Source organism: Nylanderia fulva, unplaced genomic scaffold (assembly GCF_048542155.1).
Source record: "Nylanderia fulva isolate GAGA-0341 unplaced genomic scaffold, ASM4854215v1 Scaffold97, whole genome shotgun sequence".
In the NCBI taxonomy this organism is placed as follows: Eukaryota; Metazoa; Arthropoda; class Insecta; order Hymenoptera; family Formicidae; genus Nylanderia; species Nylanderia fulva.
This window is the reverse complement of record NW_028191101.1, coordinates 379,704-403,906: the sequence shown is the minus strand read 5'-3', so window position 1 is coordinate 403,906 and position 24,203 is coordinate 379,704. Positions and strand designations below refer to the sequence as shown.

The window sequence follows — 24,203 nt, the reverse complement described above, 5'->3', positions numbered from 1 at the left end:
AAAAGGGCGACAAGTTTACGCGCTCATATGAGAAAGTGTTATAAAAAAACCAATGTTGTTAAATTACTATAAAAAACTGCTCTAAAAAATGTCATTTTAATTTTATGCAATATATTTTATTTCACAAAATGATTAAATATTTCTAAAAAAAATAATGATATCAAAAAATTGCGACAAATAAAATCCTTTATACTATAAAATCTTTTAATTATTATTAATTTATATTAAATATTTTTTTTCATAGAAATATTTTATAATCAACAATTAATTAAACATATGGCTTATATATATTGTAACGCAACAAATGATTTAAAAAGACCTAATGTGTCGAGTTATTATGATTGACATTTATCTTATTTGAATTAAAGTGTATGATATAAAATAGAAAATATATATCTCATTTGATATTATTGTCAACCATATAATCGCTCGTCACATTTGGTCTTTAGAAATATTTTAACCAAAAAAAATAGAAAAATTTTAGTTAAAAAGCTTGGCGCTGCTAATTTTTTTTGAAAATTACTGTAATGTATCTGTAAATCTTAAAATAAAAAATTATTAATTTCCCAGCAAACACAATATATAAATGTTATATACTCAAGCATGTTACATGTAACGTATATGTTAGTTGTAATTTCCCACTCATAGATGTAACATTTTTAATATTACATATATTACATTGTAGTTATATTGTCATTATATCCCAAGATAGCACTGACGTATCAATATATCAATGTGCTATTTGGTATATAACTACAATATAACAACAATGTAATATATGTTATATTAAAATGTTACATCTATGAGTGGGAAATTACAACTAACATGGATGTTACATGTAACGTACACGTTATATTACCTGTTATATTCCGTTTTATTATAGCAATGTAACAATTATATATCGGTGTTTGCTGGGTTACTATAATTATCTTAATGTAACAATTAACTAATTTTTTTTAATGGAAAAAGATCTTCGGACAGAGAGAAAGAAAATAAGGTTGAGAGAGTGAGTGAGAGAGAAAGAAAAAATTTCCCAATAATTTATAATTTTATATATTTATTTATTTTGTTGCTTTTATGTGCTATATATATTTTTATATAACATATATATTATATTTATTAATATAATTACATTTACATAGCTGTTATATAACATGTGTAACTAACATGAATATTATATGTTAAGTACACATTAGTAGTAATTTCCCACTCATAGAAGTAACATTTTGTAATATAACATATGTTATATTGTAGTTATGTTATAATAATTATATTCCAGACAGCACAATAACTTATCGAAAGATTATCTTCAACATCCTACAATATCTATCGATGAGTTACAGTAGTGCTATCTGGGATGTAATTACAATACAACTACTGTAACGTATGTTATAATACAAAAGTTACATGTATAAGTGAGAAATTACAACTAATGTATACTTAACATTCACGTTAGTTACACTTATTATATAGCAGCTATATAAATGTAATTATATTAATTATAAACATATATATATAATACATAAAAGCAATATAATAAATATATATATAATTAGAAATTATTGGGTAATTTTCTCTTCCTTTCTCTCTCTCTCTCTCTCAACCTTATTTTCTTTCTCTCTGTCTCCAGATCGTTTTCCTTTAAAATAAAAAAAATAATATCGCAAGAGTCGTGTGTCTTTTGATGTTTGGAGCCTATGCGTGTGTATAAAGATGAGTGTGCATGGAGAACGCCTGTGCGTACTATATGTGTATCATGGTAAGGAAGTAGACAGAGCATTAGAAAAGCTATTCTAGGAAATTTATGAAATTTTTAAAATTATTTTCTGAAATGTATCTACTCTTAAGCTTATAAAGAATTAATGAAATAGTATTTTAATAGGAATGAGAAAGTTATTATTGGAAAAATAATAGGTAGCGTAACAGAAAAGTTTATATAAAAAAAAAATATATAATAGTATATCATATATAACATGTAGTATTGCATAATATTGCATAATCATGCTATTTCAGTAGAATCTAAAAATACATTTTGCAATACCATGCATTACTTATATGTATACGATGTGCTATACTATACATGTCATATATTATATGCGATACCGTATATATGTGATTTTCTTTCATAATTTATTTCATGTGTCGCTACCATCCTCCTACTTCATAAGTACGTAATTGTTGATATAAAATAAAGAGATGAATAAAAACAATAATATATAATAAACAACGTAAAAAGAAAAGTTATAACTATGAGTTATCAAATTTTTACTTATTTATTATTACTTTTTTATTATTAATTAACTTCTTCATTTTATTTTGAATATTCAATTTTTCATATCATCATTATTAGAAATTTTCTCTATTTCCATCAATAAATCAAACATGAAATATATATAATAACCTATACATATAACCTACGTCACAGATTAATAGACAGATCGCCAAAGGTCTGGATGAAGGAGAGACCAGCATTTCTCACTGATTTCAGCGCCATATCGTAGTAGTGGTCAATGCAGGAACTATTAATACGTTCCCAAGATAAGAGCGTCTTATGCTCATGAACTCGTCCGACGGCATATACGAGATTTTATCTTTTCGTAGCGTTCGCGTATTTCGGAAAGGACAGAATTTTATGATGTATAATAAATAAATAAAATAAATAATAAATGAAATAAATAAATAAATAAAAAATTAATCTGACCTATTAGAGTTATTGAATCTTTTTTTAATAAATGTTTCATTATTATTATCATCTAAGTCTAAGTTGTTTAATTAATTTTTAGTTTTTTAATAATTAATTTAATTTATTCTAATCATTTTTATATGAAAAAATAATATCACGTATACGTTTTATAATGAATTAATATATTTCGAGAGCCGAATTATATATTCTTAATAATATAAGTGTTTAAAAATTATATTTGCCTTTTAATTTCAATTATTTTAGCAAAGAGTTCCGAAATTTCTTACACACATAATAGGGATTTTGTTCATCCATATAATTCGCAATTAAGTATATATGTTAATCATTAATTTTAATAAAATAAAAATAAAAATTAAAGGTCAAATATAATTTTTGAACATAAATATATTAATTCATTATAAAACGTATACCCGTGATAGTATTTTTCTCGTACAAAAATAACTAGAATAAATTAAATTACTCATAAAAAAATGAAAAATTAATTAAATAATTTATATTTTATATGATAATAATAAAACATTTTATAAAAAAACAGATCAATAAATATAAGTATATATATATAACATGTACTGTGTGGGTGTGTGGGTGTGTGTGTGTGTGTGGGTGGGTGTGTGTGTGCGTGTGTGTGTGGGTGAAGAATATATATATATATATATATATATATATATATATATATATATCGTAACCAGATTACAAAATTCGTCGTTTTATAAAATGTCTAGATATTTTATTAAATGCGGCCACATTCTCAAATTATGATATATTTAAAATGAAATGTTTTTTAATCTGGCTAAGAATTTTAGTCTTTTTATAAAAAGGACTCGCTGCATTGTCAAACGCAACGATTGTTTGTACATTTATTTTAGATTCTGATGGCTAATTCACTTTAGTCATTTAATGAACGGCATAATTGATGTTATTTTTAGTATTTTTATAAAAATTTTAGTATTTTTATAAATTTTATAAATTATAGTGCTTTTTATTAACAGATTTATTACAATTGAGATTTTATGATAAGTAACATGAGTCTTTTGTTCATAAAAAATTAATAGGGATAAAACGCGTCGTTCATATTAAATGACTGAAGTGAACCAGCCAGAATTTAAAATGACGTACAAATCATTGAATTTGACAATGTTGCGATGAGTTTCTTTTCATATATAAAGATTAAAATTCTTAGCCAGATTATAAAATATTTTATTTTTAATCATAATTTAAGAATGTATGTGGCTGCACTTAATAAAATGGCTAAACGTTTTATAAAACGACGAATTTTGTAATCTGGCTACAACATTTATATATATATATATATATATATATATATATATATATATAAATGTTGTAGCCAGATTACAAATCTCATATGTCCCATCAAACACAAAATAAAAGTAATATATATATATATATATATATATATTACTTTTATTTTGTGTTTGCTGGGATATACATATATATATATATATATATATATATATATATATATATATATATATATATATGAAACATAAAATATTTGCACAAACGTAATAATGTTTTTTTTTTATTACAGAATGGATAAAAAAGAAGCAAAGAGAAAGTTAGAAGTATTAATAGAAAAAGAAGAAAAAATAAAAAAATGGAAGCAAGAGTTACAGAATATTATAAAAGATAGTGATGAAGCAGCAGATGTTGAAGCAGATGATGAAGCAGATGATGAAGCAGATGAAGAAAGGTACATATATTGTTCTATATATATGTTTAAATATACAATATTAAAATATTATATTTGTATATAATTACACGTACATGCGCGCACGCGCGCGCACACACACAATACACACACGCACGGACGCACGCATATATATATATATATATATATATGTATGTATGTATGTATGTATGTATGTATGTATGTATATATATATATATATATATATATATATAATATTTTTGATATCTTTTATTATTAGAGAAGAGAGGCGAGAAAGAGACGACCAACAGCAGCAACATCAGCACGACGAAGACGATTCCCGTACGCGGCGTCGGGCTGGGATAAAACGTGTCGAACGTGATGCGAGGTATGTTTATTAAATTTTGAATTAAATTTCATATATATATATATATATCAGAGTTGGCAAAATATCAATTAAATTTTTTAAAATTGAACAAATGATATGAAGAGATTTAATTAAAATATTTTGAATTGACGATTAATTTTAGAAAGATTAATTAGAGATCATTACAATGACGATTGATATAAGCTAGATTAATCGAAGATCGCTTAAAATCACTGTACAAAATAATAAATTTTTATCTAACTTTGAAAATCTACAGTAGGCAGACCGAAGACCTGTCGAACCAAATACTGACAAAAAAGACATTTTTTTCTTTTATTCTAAATAAAGATTTTTTGCTATAACGGGACACTGATGATTCATGATTTTGAAACGTATAACACGTTATGTCTTAATGGTGGAAATCGCGGCGTACGTGCAAGTTCGTTAAACTTTTTACTCAATTTTTTATTCCTTAATTATTTTGAAAAGTGTATTAACTATAAGAAATAATTAATTTAAATGTATCGTCATAATTTTATTTCAATCAGAAATAGATGTTTTATTTGTGCGATAAATAAAATTAAAATAGCGTAGAATAAATATAATTATAATTAAAATAGATTCAACATTTTTTAATAATCTTATATCAAATATTTAAAATTATAATTTGGGAATAAGTACACGCGTTTTACTAAAAGTTTTATCAAATTTATAATAAAATAAATTTCCCAAAATATCTCTTTGCGTCGGTTGCATGCATATAGGCTGCGTTTGGAAACGCCCTCAGAGTACATTCCCTTTCCTTCTATATCATTGACATAGAGAAGTAATATGGAACGAGAGAGAATGTACTCGGGGACGTTTTTGAACGCAGCTATAGTGGTGACGTGGCGAATTTGGGCGAGTTAGGCATTCTTTGGGTGCGTTCCGTTATGCACTGCAAGTACTGGCACTATGACGTCATGCAAGTGTACTGTTGACAGCGTTCCTTTTTAATTTTGTGCACTTTGAAGCTACTGCAAAATAGTAAAACGGAACGCACTACAGTACGCTTTCAGCAGACTTTTAACTAACCTTTTTCGCTAATAATCATCGAGTGAAAAATTGGTGAAATGGATAATACCATTATTGCATTAATTACATATAATTTAATCGAGAATATATATGATTCGAGTGAGTCATCAAGTGAAAGCGATTTGGAAATGGAATTAATAAATGAAATGAGACGACAAATTAAAATACCTAGAATAAAATGTAAAAATTACGTTAAAAATATTGTATCATTATATTCAGATATGGAATTTAAAAGTTAGTTCCATCGTACACATGGAGGTAGCCATCTTGATTACTGCGAGTGCTTTACCTCGCCGGTTGCAGTAATCGCAACAGGAAATAACGTCAAAATTAATGACGTCATATACTCATGATAGTACTTTCGCAGTGCACTGCTATCTATATCGGAACGCTATTGGTAGTACTGTCAGTACTTGCAGTGCATAACGGAACGCACCCTTTGTAAAACACGTAAATCTTTTTCAAAATGACAGGTCGTAAATAACTCGTAGCTTTCTCTTTTTTCACATTTCAAAATTCTTCGTAGCTATCTTTTAAAGTTGCAATTATTATCATAAAAAGTATTACAAATATATTAGATTAAGAATTTTTAATATTAAATATAAAAATAATATTTCTCAATATCAAATATAAATATGATAATGGACAAGCTGCAAGAGCCAAACGCGGCTGACGGTGCGTCGATTATAGCGAAAATTAATTTTTTGCTACAAATAAATAATTTTGCTCTTATAGTCTGTTTATTATACTTATTTAAAATTATAAAATTTTTAAATTTATTAAAATTCTTAAAATATATAAAATAATTTACAAAAAAATACATTTAAAATAAGTATATTTAAAATAAATATATTATCCCAAAAATATAACTAAATACTCGTACATGAAACAATGGAGAAAATTTTATAAAGGAAAGTACATCTAGCTCTCATCCTATCCGAAAAAATTAATTAAGAATCTTACAAATTATGATGTAACATTACCTAATGACAACAAATTTACATGTTCAATTAATAACATTTTTTTCAATAATACCTAAAAGAATCTTGCTTTACGCATTATTTTACAATATTTTACACACCATTCAGATTTTTATATAGTCCAGTAAAGTTAGACTTATTTCGAAAACTATCAACTTTTAAAAAAAATAGTTATCAAAATAATAGCTCATAAAATTCTCTACAAAAAAAAACAGTATACTGTTTTTCGTACAACTAGTCGTTTTTGAGTAAAACGGTAAAGTTGCAATGCCTGTAGTTCGAAAAAAATACGTATTCCTCTCACACCACCGCGGAGGTAGAATACTGGACGCTCTTTTTCACTCTATATCTTTAAAACGGTTAATTCCACGAAAAAAAGTAAAATGACCTTTTTTGTAAGTAATATTATTATGAGCTACAATTTTGGTAATAATTATTTTTCTCGAAAAATTGATAGTTTTCGAGATAATGACAAAAAACTAAAATTTATTCCCTTTTACACCCCATATAAAAACCCTGGAATTAAGGGTACTTTTCAGGATTTCATTAGAGCATCAAAATGAAGGTCTCCACAAAAATTCAGCTTACTTCTAATTTTTATAAAATCAAAGTCTAATTTTACTGGACTAATATTCGGAGAAAGTATAACCTTAGAACATATAATATATGTTCTAAGAGTATAACGTAGTCGGAATCATCCCCACCCCTATTTTCAAGAAGTTAGCAAATACACCATCCCCACTTTCCCCCACCCCCCTGTACTTTTCATTCAGCGGGCGATACGTGGAAATCGCATAGAGAATTTGGAAACTCTTCCTTCAATGCTAAAAGAGTGGTCGTAGTTGAAATCCGAAGTAGGGTTGAGAAGTGACCATTTCTTTCTATTTCCTCTCCCATTTTTCCCCCATTCCTACTCATGCTAATCGTAGGTAGCTGGTAGCCTTGAGTTCTTCTCAATCTCTACTCATCCATGATAGAGTAAACGTCGTGCTCTTTACCAGAAATTAAACGGAATTAGTAAACAATAAATTGATTCGATAGAAATTAATTAAAACCGCAAGTGATAATTATATTGTGTACTGTGAATTTTTGTGTATTACATATTGTGCATGGTAAATTACGCTGGACACGTGGCATAATGGGACGAGATGAGGTGATCGAAGCGAATCGTCCACTTTGAAGGAAGATTGAGTGTAAAATCGTTAACAAATCGATTTTACTCTCATTCTTTCTTCTTAGTTGGCGATGAGTGTAAACTCCGGACCACAAGAGAAATGTCGGAGACCGCAATTGAGATGGCTGGATGTATCCGGAAAACTGCAGAGTGGAGAAAAATGAAAAAGGCCTGATATTCTGGAGTGCGACAACCACCGAAGCGAATCGTCCATTCAGCGAGAAATGTGAATCGTTTCAAAAATTTGCAAAATTTTTATAGATATTGCGATGTTTTAAGTAAGACTTTCTACATAAAATCACGTAAAAACATAAAGATGATAGAAGGTCTGTTCTGGTTTAAAAAATTTATTGAAAATTTCAAAATTCTATAAAAAATATAAGAATAATTTATTTCTTCTACTATCGATATTTAGAGATTATGTTTTAATTAAATAATTAATTCTTTGATATTAGCTATAAACTTGCTGAATAATCAGTTATTCTTTCATAACTATTTGTGATTTAATATGATAACTTTAGTTTTAGAATATTTTATAATTAAAAGGATCATTTGATAGAAAATTCCGAATAAGCTATTTAAGGATGTATGAGACGAATCGAAGCTCGATTAAATCAATAATCACAGTAGTTTGTTAATAATAATAATTGTAAAACGGGCAAGTAAATCATTTTGAAACTTGTTCAGTGTTGACATTGTTGGTCAAGCAAGTATGTATTATATACAATACAATTTTATTTTTTTTTAAATAAAAGAAATTTAATAAAGTCCAAATTGATTAGATGCTCACAGACTAGCTTCATCCAACAGAATGTTCATCAATCTGTTGGATTGTATCTGATCTGGAAGCACCTTGATGCAGTTAAAAATTTTGCTTACGGATTGATTAAACAATGTAAGCTTATTTATTAGAAATTAATTATAATAAATTTAATAAAACAATAATCTTATTTCAGAAACATATTCAGAAGCTGTTGATTGCTTAATGCTTCTTGGTCAAAAGGAGACTGCTTTTTCACAGGATTCGGAAGATGACGAACGAAAAATTAAGAAAGCACAAGCAATTTATCAACAAAAAAGATTTTAAAAAAGTGCGGAAGAAATTAAAGAAATTTTTAGTAGAACTCCTATGTTTACAAAAAAATCTTGTAGTCAGTCAGGTATGATTATATTTTAAAATGTACAATATTAATATTTATTTTAGTTAAATTTTTAACTGCATTAAGGTGCTTTTAGATTAGATACAATCCAACAGATAGATGTAGATTCTGTTGGATCAAGCTAGTCTGTGAGCATCTAATCAATGTGGACTTTATAAAATTTTTTTCATTAAAAAAAATAAAATTGTTGAAAAGTTTAAGCTTTAATATTATATTATGTTATAGACCAACGTAAACCTGTCAAGTCATCCAAGTCATCGGTGAAGGAAAATTGAACAAAAAAGAGTTTTACGACACATGTACACTAATACCAAAGATGAAGTACAAATATATTTGTAGTAATACTATTGTAAGCGAGTTAAGTAAGGCCATGTTTTTTATTTCATCGATGGATCAAGCGCATGATGCGCAAATGCTACACGTGCAGATTTGCGCATAATGCGCTTGATCCATCGATGAATTAAAAAACATGGCCTAAAGCTCACGGGCTACGAGTCATTTTACTGTACAATTATAGTTTAGTTAAAGTTCAACATGTAAAATTAATAAGACGAGTTCTATAATATTTATATTTTCTGCAATATAAATTTTAAAATTATAAAAAAATATTATTTATACTTTATTTTATTATACCTTTTATAATTAATATTAGATACATAGATAAGATAATAATGATTAATGAAAAATATATATGATGTATTAAATAAATTTAGTTTCAGGATTTTATGCTGTTATCCTTTCAAAAAAATACTGTTAAACATTTCGATTATTGACGAAAAATCTATTACATATTATTGAAAATCAATAACTTTTTCTTCAAAAATCGAATATAGTTCAATAGTATTTTTTCGAAAGGGTGACAGCTTAAAATCCTGAAACTAAATTTATTTAATTCATCATATATTTTTCATGCATATGCCATATAAATAACTCGTTAGTTCCATGTCTGTACTATGTAGTACCTTACTGGCACCATGTTAGTGCCATGCCAAGACCATACCAAATCTTCCCAAAGTTGTGGCACTAGCGGGCAAAACGTGACGATTCGAGGCATGGCGCTTACCAGCGTGCCATGCCAGCTCCTGAAATGGCAGTATGGCACGCTTGCCATTGCCATGCAAGCGCCCAATCAAAATTTCTACCAGGGTAGCTATAAATTGTTTATTTATTACAACGTTTCGATCATCAGTTTTCGGCCCTTTTCAAGTACAGTTATAATAATACAATGAGAATTATCTTAATGTAGAGTAATAATTTACAATTACAGTTTGAAAAATATAACAAAAAGACAATGGACAAAGATACATACGTTCAAATGCAGTACAATGTTAGCGGCACGATTTCTCAATAATTTAAGTTTTCAACGTGAATTATTAAAACAACTTGTCAAATTTACATTATATTGTCATAATGAAAATCAGATTGTTATGATAAAAATCAGTTAAACATATGAACATTTTTAACTAAACACAAGTTAAACGAATTTTATTATTTTGTCATAGGTATTATCTAAACTGTCTGTGTCTTTTTGTAAATTAATTGTATTGTTGAATTTTTTAATAAGAAACATTTCAGCAATTTCTCGCTTTCGCACATGTTTCTCGTTATGTAATATGTTAGGTTTCGTTCTGTCGAAATCATGTCCAGTATCTACTTTATGTTTACTTATTACAGAGTAATTCGTTTAAATATAAAAATACCTTGATTTACTAATCATCTAACGATACAAAATTATTAATTATTATTGTTATTTGTGTGTAATTTAACTTTTATTTATCACTTATTATTAAAAGTTGTTAGTAGTTACCAATTTAAAAATTTTAAAAATTTATCTAAATCTATTTTTTATTTCTTCTCACATAAATGTAATTTAACAATCAATTAGATACTTTAATTATTGCATGATTTCGTTAATTGACTGCAAACGTTTATTTGCTGATTAAAAATCCATGTCTGAATTTGACAAATAATATCGGATAAGTATAAGAATAGTCCCGGTATAATATTGTGCGTGCTTCATCTTTTCAAATTTATTATTACCTTATAGATATTGAAAATGTATATTGTTATTATATATGATTTTGTCTGTACGCCTGAAAAACCTAAAAAAATACAAAAAAATACTAGGATATTAATACTTCTTTAATAATGTATAATTGAAGAATTATTATATACTAATGCATCTAATTTCGAATTTAATGTATAAAAAATTTATATTATTACTTACAAGACAGCTTCTAAACAAGCAAGTGATAAAATTGTCGAAACTTCACAAATACAACCAGTAAGACGTCTCAAGTAAATAATAATGAATATAAGACTCATAAAAAAAGAGAACAAAGACAACAATAACATATGAACACAATTGTGTAAAAATAAGCTCACGAATAAAGAGCATCTCGAATTATGGAGTAATTGAAAAATAAAGTTCCGGTACGCGATCTTACTAATTATTATGATACTGTTATTTTAATTATTTACAAAATAAAGAAACGTGAAACAACAGAAGTACAGTCCAACAAATCTGAATATAATGGATTGAACACACAATTATATATTTTAATTATTATATGGTTTCGTTAATTGACGACGGGCGTTCATTTGCTGATTAAAATTCAATGGCCGAAATAGACAAATAATATCGGATAAGTAAGAGTAATACCGGTATAATGTGTGTGTCTCATCTTTTCAAATTTATTATTATCCCTTACCGACTCTATCACCACTACCCATTTTTCGACATCCTCACCTCTTTCTTAGTCGTCTCTCTTTCTTTCAATAATTCTTCCCTCCTATCAAACGCTTCCATCTACCTATTTTTATATCGCTTTCTTACTTATTTCCGCCTTAATCTATTTTACTTCTACGCTCTACTTTCGCTTAAATGCTTCATAATCAGTATAAACGAGCACTCGCTATGCACATGCATCCATTCACTCTCACACCACCTAACCAAGTCGTTTCTTGTTATGTAATATGTTATGTTTCGTCATGTCGAAATCATGTCCAGTATCTACTTTATGTTTACTTATCACAGAGTAATTCGTTGCATGTAGTGTAATGTTACGAATTTATATAAAAATACCTTGATTTACATAGCGATACAGAATTATTAATTATTATTGTTATTTGTGTATAATTTAACTTTTATCTATCACTTATTATTAAGGGTTGTTAGTAGTTATGTGGATCTTAATGCGACAGTGAAATTGGGCGAGCTTACGCTGACATTCAGCAGCGACGCGTGAAGTGAATGTCTGTATTTAATAAAGAATTGTATTTTGTCATTGTTACAGATTGACTCACGATAAATGAAATGAAGTGATGTTATACGTAAAATTCAATGTACGTTTTAAATTAAAAACTGACTTTATATGATAAAGTTGGAAATTATTTTTAAGATCTTTTAATGCTAATATTATATAGATATAACATTGAGCAGATTTCAAAGTATTTTCTGCTAGTATTTTTTTAAGATAAAAATCGCATACATTAGTATACAAAAAGTGAGTTCTATCAGTTTTAAAAATTTTACATTTTACTCTATTCTATTTGATAAATTTTATATAAATTCATATAATTAAATGTAGATAATATAATTTAAGATTGACTTTGGTGATCAATACAATTATATTTGTTTTAAATATAAATTATATGTTTTATTATAAAAAAATTACAATTATTAATAAATTTATTATACATATACAATCATAAATATATTATACAGAGACATATGATGTACTGTATACAGCAATGTTTACGCGAGATAGTTAGAGGTTTTCAAAGATCCCGGGATTCGCACATGAACTGTATGAAAATCCACGTTTTCACTGGAGACATCAAAATTAACCGAACGATAGGATAGAGGAAAGATAAAATATCACTGCTTAAGAAAGATGACAAACTGATTTGATCTTTTAAGAGTTTATTTGAGAAACACACAATTGAGATGGAGACAAAAACTGAATCCGAGACATATAGCCTTCACGCGACAACCTTGCTTGATCAGAGAGCTCAGCTCAACTGCCGTTGACGAGGTGTCGAGAGACAAGAATTCCCCGTCGTAAGGGTGAAAAACGGGGAGCAAGGTATGTTTATTTGAGTGCGAATCAGCTGATCGGTAGCTGATCGCCAGCTGATCGGCAGCGAAAAACAACAAGAAATGTCACGGTCGCGGCATCGTAACAATACGAGACTCGAAAATAATATATTTGTCACGCTGAAATAATTGGCTATACAAAGGCGTGATATATAAATACAATGATCGAAAACTTATGCCGAAATATAAGATTGATCGATATGCGATAACTTTTACTTGTCAAATTCCAAACATTCCGCCCGCCTTGGCAACTCCGCGTTGACAATATTTATGGAACGTGAATCTATCGCGAAAATGTCTATGTTTTATTTGGATCCGGCAGCAGGCACAATTTGACAATTGGTCTTTTGAGCGTAGTGTTGGCCGTCTTCACACTGACGACTCTGATAAGTCCGTCAGGCCCGTGATGCACGTCAATGATGCGTGCGAGAGGCTATTTGGTAGGAGGCATCCGTTCGTCCTTGATGAGAACTAAAGACCCAACCTGAAATGAATTTTGCGCTTGGTGCCGCTTAGAGGAGACCTGAAACTGGGACAGATATTCTGCAGTCCAACGCTTCCAGAATGACTCCGTCATCTGGCGGAGTAGCTGCCAGCGCGACAGCCGAGATGCTGGGACATCACCCAGAGAGGGCTCCGGTACAGTGGTGAGCGCTGATCCGATTAGAAAATGCCCTGGCGTGAGCGCTGAAACATCCGTTGGGTCATCCGAGAGAGCGCTTAGAGGGCGAGAGTTGAGAACCGCCTCGATCTGAATTAAGAGCGTGTTCATCTCTTCATAGGTGAGCAGCGTGTCACCTATGACTCGCCTGAGGTGGAATTTGACCGATTTCACTCCAGCTTCCCACTTTCCACCGAAGTGAGGGGCCGAGGGTGGATTAAACTTCCACGTAACTCCATCGTTGGCGAGCTGGGAGGCGATGTGAGTCCATTCTGTCGTTGAGGCCTTGAACAGTCGCCTTAATTCGGAATCCGCTCCTATGAGATTGGTGCCGCAGTCGCTTGTGATTGTGGAGCAAATCCCTCTGCGGCCCGTGAACCGTTTGTAGGCGGCGATGAATCCGTCGGTCGAATAATCTGTCGCCACCTCGAGATGCATAGCTGAAGTGCTGAAGCAGATAAAGATTACAAAGTATCCTTTGTAAGTTTTTGCACCTCGTCCGCGAAAGGTCTTGAGTGTTAGAGGTCCGGCATAATCGACCCCGGTATGATAGAAAGGTCGACATGGAGTTGCACGAGAGGCCGGAAGCTGTCCCATTTGTTGAAGCCCGGTAACTGCTCGTTGACGTGTACAGGTTACACATCGATGAATAAATAAGCGAACCGGCAGGCGACCCCCGAGAATCCAAAATTTGCGGCGTATAACCGAGAGCATGAGTTGTGGTCCGCCATGTAACGTCTGTTTATGGTAATAATCCATTATGAGGTCCGTCAATCGAGAACTGCGAGGTAAAATCAATGGATGTTTTTCCGCCGGATCCAGCTGAGACAATTGAAGGCGTCCTTGTAGTCGGAGGTGCCCTTTAGTATCGAGAAACGGAGTGAGACGGAACAGTGCGCTGGTTTTCGGCAGCTGCTTACCTCCTCGTAGGAGTCGAATTTCCGTTGAGAAATAAGCATGTTGCGTTAATTCGACCCAAAGAAGGACTGACAATTCTAGCTCCCCTGCAGTAAGAGGGTCTTGCAATACAGGCACAGTCCTTGAAGGTCGGAAGCGTTGGATCGCACGTAGAATCCAGGCGGTAATGCGGGTCAGTCGAGTGAAAGATGAGTATCGTTTTATGAGATCCCACATATCTGGCTCTGGAATCACGATCGCGATGGCGCAATTACGAGCTCGTTCTTCAAGATGTGCGTTGGAATCGAGCGAGAGCTTTGAGACTGGCCACGCGGTCGAGAATTGCTGTAGCCACAGAGGTCCATGCCACCACGACTGATCTTGCTGGAGAAGTTGAGGCGATGTTCCGCGAGACGCCACGTCAGCAGGATTCTCTTTCCCTGAGACGTGATGCCACCGAGAGTTTGAGAGCTCTTGTATGAACACGACACGATTTCGCACGAATTCTTTCCATCTCGATGGATGGCTTTTGATCCATGTTAACGCGACGGTGGAGTCCGTCCAGAGATGCGCTGGCGTTTGAGTTAAATCGAGAACTTCGCGTATTTTGAGAAGCTGTTTCACGAGGAGTACGGCAGCTGATAATTCGAGTCGCGGAATTGTTACGCGTTTAAGCGGAGTCACTTTTGTCTTTGCACTAACGAGAGTCACATGAATGCCGGTGGGAGTCACGACACGGAGATAGATAACTGCGGCAATTGCATGTTGAGAGGCGTCCGAGAAACCATGCAATTCGGTTCCGAGAGCCATTGAGCTGGTGCCGAACCAACGCGGAATCACAATAGCCGCCACCTGTTCGAATTGCTGCATGAATTCGATCCACTGAGATTTGAGAGAACATGGTAATTCGTCATCCCAGTCGAGACGTATTGCCCACAGTTGTTGCATGAATCGCTTGGCCGTGATTATAATCGGTGCGATCCAGCCGAGAGGATCGAAAATCCGCGCGATAAACGAGAGTACCGAGCGTTTAGTGAACGTTTTGTCTGAGCGCGGAAACGAAGGGGCAACAAACACGAAACTGTCACTTGATCGGCTCCAACGAATTCCGAGAGTATAATGCGTCGTGGAGTCGCCGACGGGTAGGATCGCGGAAGGATCCTGATCGCACACGGGAATACCTTGGAGCAATTCCGAAGCGTTTGTAATCCACTTCTTCGGATTGAAGCCACCCGCCGTGAGAGTATCCTTAAGCTGCTGCATCTTTTCTTTCGTTGTAGAGATGTCATCTGACCCGGATAAAATGTCGTCCACGTATGTATCGCGGCGTAGAATTTCGGCAGCCAGTCCGCGTGTGGATTCAATGTCGGTTGCGAGCTGTTGCAGACAGCGAAGTGCAAGATATGGCGCGCAAGCTAGACCGTATGTCACGGTACATAAGAGATATTCTCGCGGCCGTTCACACGGAGAGTCTCTCCAGAAAATCGTCTGAAGTGGCCAATCGTCTGGATGTACGCGAATTTGTCGATACATTTTTTCTATATCGGTCGCGAACACGTAGCGATGTCGACGCCAGCGAACGAGAATGTCAACGAGATCCGTCTGCAATTTCGGGCCGATATGCAAGCAGTCGTTTAATGATATTCCGAGATTTGTTTTCTGCGATCCATTAAACACGACGCGTAATTTCGTGGTCGAGCTTGTTTCTTTAATGACGCCGTGATGCGGCAGAAAGAATTCGCGTCGCGAAATATCATGAGAACTTGAGAGACGCATATGACCAAGTTCAAGATACTCACGTAGGAACTCCTTATAGACTACCTTGAGAGAAGCGTGCGTTTCGAAGCGCGCTTCCATACGTCGGAGCATCCTGAGTGCTGGAGCGCGAGAATCACCCAAGTCACTTATAGTTTTTCGGAGCGGTAACCGAACGATAAAGCGTCCATGCGCGTCACGAGAATGCGTTGTCTTGAAGTGTTCTTCACACTGAGATTCTTCTGGGGTGAGCGTCACGTTATGCACAGGCGTGATTTCTTCCTGGGCCCAGAATCTTTGGAGCAGATCGAGGAGTTCACCATCAAGAGAGCAGTGCAATCCATTAATTGATTGTTCTGTTGAGGTGTGATCATGCTCAGAGTAGAGTTGTCCGGAGAGTATCCAGCCGAGAGTGGTTTTCTGAGCAATTGGCGTACCGCTAGCTCCTCGGCAAATGCCGTCTTCGAGAATTTGCGCACAAACACCTGCGCCGAGAACGAGATCAATTTTTCCTGGCGTTGCAAAGTTTGGATCTGCAAGCGCCAATCCATGGATATGAGGCCACTGAGCATTCACAATAACTGCAGGTGGCAGATAAGAGGTGAGTTTCGGCAACACAAGAGCTTCGATTTTTAGAGAGAATGCCGAATTGACGCGTGAGATAATTTCAAAAGAGACACGTCCATTGGAGACACTGGATCGCTGAGCACCGATCCCGATAATTGGAATTGCAGCTGAAGTGCGTGAGAGTCTTAAGATTTGTGCGACGGATTCGGAGATAAATGATGCCTCCGATCCTTGATCAAGCAACGCGCGTACTTGATAATGTTCGCCGTATGGTGATACGACGGTAACGAGAGCGGTCGCGAGCAGTACGGACGTACTTCGAATTATACGCGATTGAGTCACATGACTGCATGCTTGAAGCGTTGATTCTTGTCCGTCGGCTTGCGCGAGATGCGTGGAGGTGAGTCCTATGTGCGAGGTCGACGGAATTGAGGCAATCGGCGACATCGTTGTTATCGCGGCTACCGGTTCGTTTGATGAGAGATGTAGCGTTGAGTGATGTTGCTTGCGACAGATACGACAGCGCTTTGCATTACGACAGCTTTTCAGATGATGAGGACCGAGACAGTTATAACAGAGGTTTTTCGATGAAATTGTCTCGCGGCGTTGAGCGGGAGTCTTCTCAAGATATTTCGGACACGCCGAAATATAATGGCTTGAATTGCACAACGCACACTGCTGTTCGGCGGTGGTGGCAGCGTATGATCTTGCGTTTAGTTGAGGTCGTGTCATATTTGTCGCTGGATGTTTACGTGAGATCGTGGATCTTTCAATAGCTTCGAGAGTATGCACGCGTCCAACGAGAAAGGTTTCTAAGTCGGCGAAGGAAGGCGCGGTAGTTGTCGCACCGAGTGTTTTTTCCCAATCCTTCATTGATTCGGAATCGAGATTGCGCACAGTCATAAAAACGATAAGATGATCCCACTGGCGCACCGGACAGTCGAGAGCTTCGAGACCACCGAGGATTTCCTTAACGTCGCCGAGAAGTCGCTTGAGTTCCGATGATGACTCGGTTTTAAGTTTGCGAATTGCGAATAACGCTGACAATTGAGCATCAATTAGTATTCGCTTATTTTCGTAGCGAGCAATGAGCATTTTCCAGGAGCGGTTGAGATTTTCACTAGAGATAGTCACATTTTTCAAGAGTTGCGATGGCTCCCCTGTCAAGCTCATTTTTAAATAATGTAGTTTCTCGACAGCCGATATATCATTATTTTCCATGATCATGGACGTAAACAGATCTCGATAATGACTCCATTGAGCGTAATCACCTGAGAATTTTGGTATGTCGATACGAGGCAGTCGTCGAGAATGAGATGCGGTAGACGTTGTCATTGAGGCCTCGGTCGCGGACGCACTTCTTTCCGGTACGAGCTCATCTAACATGTCAAGCATGATGCCATTCGCATCGATGTATTTCTCTTCGCACAATGCATAGAGGTCGTCAGCGAAATACGGCAGCTTTGCAATGTCGGGGCTCCGCACTTTGCACAAGCTATCATGAAGACCCTGGAATTTCTCCCAATTAGCCTTGAGTGCGCTCACGCGACTTTGCACTGCTCCACGAGTTGTTTTTGTCGGTCCGAGTTTATGAAGATTTTCGACTGCGCGGGAAATCAGACCGAACAATTCATTCTGGCGAGCAATGGTGTTTTCGATTGTTGCCATCTTCGATTGAGTCGGACTAACTTGACTGGAGAGAACACAGCACGTGCGAAAATGCACTTATTTGAGAACGCACGTCGAAAGCGGCAACCGCACTTACGCAAGACTCACGCACAATCGTAATTCCGCAGCCGACTGCTGAGAACCGCTGGTGTGACAGCAACGAGACAATAAGCACGATATTTCACACTCGCGACGTTCGGTAATTTCGGTTACGAGAATTCACTTAATTCGCGAATTCCGAAGATCCGGCTCGAAGGACCAGCAATGTTTACGCGAGATAGTTAGAGGTTTTCAAAGATCCCGCGATTCGCACATGAACTGTATGAAAATCCACGTTTTCACTGGAGACATCAAAATTAACCGAACGATAGGATAGAGGAAAGATAAAATATCACTGCTTAAGAAAGATGACAAACTGATTTGATCTATTAAGAGTTTATTTGAGAAACACACAATTGAGATGGAGACAAAACCTGAATCCGAGACACATAGCCTTCGCGCGACAACCTTGCTTGATCAGAGAGCTCAGCTCAACTGCCGTTGACGAGGTGTCGAGAGACAAGAATTCCCCGTCGTAAGGGTGAAAAACGGGGAGCAAGGTATGTTTATTTGAGTGCGAATCAGCTGATCGGTAGCTGATCGCCAGCTGATCGGCAGCGAAAAACAACAAGGAATGTCACGGTCGCGGCATCGTAACAATACGAGACTCGAAAATAATATATTTGTCACGCTGAAATAATTGGCTATACAAAGGCGTGATATATAAATACAATGATCGAAAACTTATGCCGAAATATAAGATTGATCGATATGCGATAACTTTTACTTGTCAAACTCCAAACAGTATACGTACAATTACATTTGTTATACACATAAAAATATTGCTCATACATATAAATATATATTACATTATAAATACATAAACAATATGTTTTATATTATAAATAGATAGAATAGTTAATTAACTCTATCATTCTAAAAAATCTAATAGGTATTACGATTTATATGTAATGCTTGTACAATATCGAATAAATCGTTACATTCTGAGCCATATTCTGGGTCATTGGAATATGAAACTCGATATGAAGCTCGATGAAACATTTTTTCCATTTTTTTCCATTTCTCTTTTAATATGTTCTTAAGGTCGTTTTGTTGTTCAGGTGTCAGTTCATGTATGAAAGGAAGCTCAAAGATGCTATTCGCTGAAATAAATAAATTCTCATCTGAAAGATTTGCACATAAAAGGGTAATTATGTTAGTGATCTTTTCATCACACATCAATTAAATAGCTTTATTTTTAAAAAATTTAATTTTCTAAATAAGATCTTATCATTTACAATTATTATATGTACTGTGAAAAAATAAAAATACTTACGTAAAATATAATCAGATTGATATATTACTTCCTCTCTAAAATGGTAGTACTTAATTTTAAATCCTTGGCATTCAATCAATCGTTTTAAGAAACCATCGGCATTAAAGTGATAATGAAAATCCGAATCATATTTCTGCATGTGACATGAAAATATAAAAATAATAATTAAAAATATGTAACGGGTGATTAGAAAATAGTACATATTTAAAATATTAACGGATACATACCATGAAATATTTTCCATAAATTGGATGACTCAGCAATTTAACCATGAAATTTCACTCCATCTTTTTTTAATAGAATCAAGGACAAGATCCTTCAGGATATTCGTGAATAATAATTTAACATCAAGTGAGATCAATAACTTACTATCTTTAACAGTACACGTCTCTCTTGAAAGCATGGCTAGCAACAAAAAGAGGATAATTACATTGAAACAACAGTTAATTTTCTTACTTCGGTGAAAAAGATATGAGATTTTACCACCTCATAAATTACTCAAGAATAAACATTCTTTCTTATAGTAATGTTATCAATCATAAATATGGCTTAATTGTGAGACGGAATGGATTTAGACTGTTGAACTTGAAGATTAAAGATTTGAATATTAACTTGAAGTATTTTCGGTCATTATTAGATAATATCGAAAAAAGACTGTATGATCAGGTCCCACATGATTTGTTGTTAAGATTTTCGGTTTTAATAAGCGTAAATTGGTAACATTTAACCATGTAATGAAAACCTAGTCTATTAATAAGTTCAACGGTTTAATAGTATGAAATACATTTCTCCAAATCCGTTAAAAAGAATTGATCGGTCAAAGTGGCTTGTAAACCTCAGTTGCAAAAACCTTCCAAACAATGTTATGGAGAATGTTAAAAGTTTTTGTCGTGTAATATGGACATATTGGTCACAAGGGCTGATAAAGGTCAGGCTACCGTGATTATGGACACGAATAATTATTTTAGTAAAATGAATTTGTTACTTAATGATCGATCTACTTATGATAAACTGGAAAAAGATCCTAGAAAAAAGTAAGTTTGAAAATTAATTCCTTGATTAAATCTTGGCAAGACAATGACTTGATCGATGGGACCATGTATAAACATCTGAATATTCAAAATTAATACCTAATCAAACCATCACATACCAATGCTCAAGCTCGTATGACAATAAAAACAATGATAAATTATTAAATTAAGGCCATGTGTAACGAGCAATACGATATTATTTTATTATTTAGAAGAAAATTCTTAATTTGAAATAATAATTACACAAACGTTTCGAGCTCTACTTGCTCCTCTTCAGTGCGCAAAAAAAAATAGTGATAATAAATAACGATAATAAATAAATACATAAAATTCTAATAAAAAATCCGCAATACATAGTCAATATAAGTTATATAGTTAAGTCATAGTTAAAACGCAAAATATATTTACAATGAATTGAAACCATTAAAATAGTTCAACAAAGTAAGAACCCAATTAAAAGCAGAATGATTCGTCCGGTTATTCATAAAATATTTTAGAATTATTAATAAAAACTCGGAGTGACACTTATACATTGCTCCAAACGAACCACTTATCGTTATTTGACGAAAGTCCCTCGATCTGGCAATGATTATGTCTATCCTCTCCAAATTATTTGATATTTGTTAACTGAATTTAGAGAATTTATTCAATTGTAAAATAGGATTCCACTAATGTGTATGTAAAAAAAGATTAAAAATTACAAATTAAACTAAATACTAAAATATTGAACCTTTATGCTTACAAATTGTTCCGAATAACTTGAGATGACGATGCTTCTAATTGTTGTTGGCCTTATTGTTAGTACTTGACTGTTGTCTAGTCTTTTAAAAAGTCGAATAAATAGGTGTCAGATCTCACAAAATAAACATTTACATAAGTCTAAAAATTCGATATTTCTTCTAGAATGTCGAAATACGCGTTGTTAAGCAATTCGGTGTCTGTGTTATTATTTATACCATGCCTTTGTTCCTTGATGTGTATCATTTCCGAGATAAGTCTTTTATAATAATTAGATTCAATATCAAGTATTTTAACGTTATCCCAATCAAAAGCATGTTTTTTATTTATAATATGTTCAGAGACCACAGAATGCTTGGAGGAATCAAATTTAATATTATTCATATGCTCTTTTAGTCTAGTGCGCATACACGAGTTTATCAAAGTTATAGAAGGGAATTCCACTAGTTCTAACATGAAAAATTTAAATACATTACGTAACAATCTGGTTCCACAACTTTCCTATTTTTTACACGGCAAAACTAAGTTTAATTCAACTCATGAAGATTTGATTAGTATGCATAAATATACAAGGAGGTTTTGCCATGATAATCCGGATATTCTTTTTACAAGGGCTGATAAGGGCAACGTAACAGTCGCGATGACAAAAGAATATTACACGAATAAGATGGAAGGTTTACTTGAAGACAATAGCACCTATTCTATCATAAAAAAGATGTATGATTCTCCATATGTAAGTTTCGAAATTAATTTATATGTGGAACTTTGGGATCTCAAATTGAGATACAGTTCCGTTTAATTAATTTTTCGTTTCGTTTCCTTGGCTCTATTGCCCAGCTTAGAAGACGGCATACTTATATTATTTATATTGAGAGCCGATAAAAATATTTATTTCTGAATAATAATAATGTTGTCTACAAAATTAATTGTAAGGATTGTGAAGCTTCGTATGTTGGGCAAACCAAAAGAAAATTACGCACTAGACTAAAAGAGCATATGAATAATATTAAATTTGATTCCTCCAAGCATTCTGTGGTCTCTGAACATATTATAGATAAAAAACATGCTTTTGATTGGGATAACGTTAAAATACTTGATATTGAATCTAATTATTATAAAAGACTTATCTCGGAAATGATACACATCAAGGAACAAAGGCATGGTATAAATAATAACACAGACACCGAATTGCTTAACAACGCGTATTTCGACATTCTAGAAGAAATATCGAATTTTTAGACTTATGTAAATGTTTATTTTGTGAGATCTGACACCTATTTATTCGACTTTTTAAAAGACTAGACAACAGTCAAGTACTAACAATAAGGCCAACAACAATTAGAAGCATCGTCATCTCAAGTTATTCGGAACAATTTGTAAGCATAAAGGTTCAATATTTTAGTATTTAGTTTAATTTGTAATTTTTAATCTTTTTTTACATACACATTAGTGGAATCCTATTTTACAATTGAATAAATTCTTTAAATTCAGTTAACAAATATCAAATAATTTGGAGAGGATGGACATAATCATTGCCAGATCGAGGGACTTTCGTCAAATAACGATAAGTGGTTCGTTTGGAGCAATGTATAAGTGTCACTCAGAGTTTTTATTAATAATTCTAAAATATTTTATGAATAACCGGACGAATCATTCTGCTTCTAATTGGGTTCTTACTTTGTTGAACTATTTTAATGGTTTCAATTCATTGTAAATATATTTTGCGTTTTAACTATGACTTAACTATATAACTTATATTGACTATGTATTGCGGATTTTTTATTAGAATTTTATGTATTTATTTATTATCGTTATTTATTATCACTATTTTTTTTGCGCACTGAAGAGGAGCAAGTAGAGCTTGAAACGTTTGTGTAATTATTATTTAAAATTAAGAATTTTCTTCTAAATAATAAAATAATATCGTATTGCTCGTTACACATGGCCTTAATTTAATAATTTATCATTGTTTTCATCTGAATATTACTAATGGGAATCTCCCGAGATGTTACGGGTTGCCCAAAGTTCATAAGCCGAATTTTTCCTTATGTATTATTGTGTCGTCTGTGTACTTACAATGTAGCACGGTTTATTCACGATATTCTTGAGAGTTCGATTAGAAAACCTCCCTCGCATATCAAGAATGGATAGACGTTCGCGAATATTATTAAAAACCATACTATTAAAGATAGTGAGTTATTGATCTCACTTGATGTTAAGTCATTATTCACAAATATCCCGAAGTATCTTTACAACAATTTTTATATGTCGTTGAATTGTTGCT

At 33.1% G+C, this 24,203-nt stretch overlaps 1 protein-coding gene across 1 annotated transcript in view; it reads right to left on the bottom strand.

Annotated features, from left to right (window-relative positions):
- Nucleotides 1-12,865: 12,865 nt before the first annotated feature.
- LOC114934717 (uncharacterized) overlaps nt 12,866-24,203 on the bottom strand; it is an 82,602-nt gene continuing 71,264 nt past the window's right edge. Inside the window, exons 2-4 of the mRNA XM_085490109.1 lie at nt 20,378-20,555; nt 20,151-20,283; nt 12,866-19,977 (exon numbers count right to left, since the gene is read on the bottom strand). Of these exons, the coding sequence (XP_085346235.1) occupies nt 13,661-18,775 (5,115 nt within the window). The 5' untranslated portion in view covers nt 18,776-19,977; nt 20,151-20,283; nt 20,378-20,555 and the 3' untranslated portion in view covers nt 12,866-13,660. The remainder of the gene's footprint in view (nt 19,978-20,150; nt 20,284-20,377; nt 20,556-24,203) is intronic.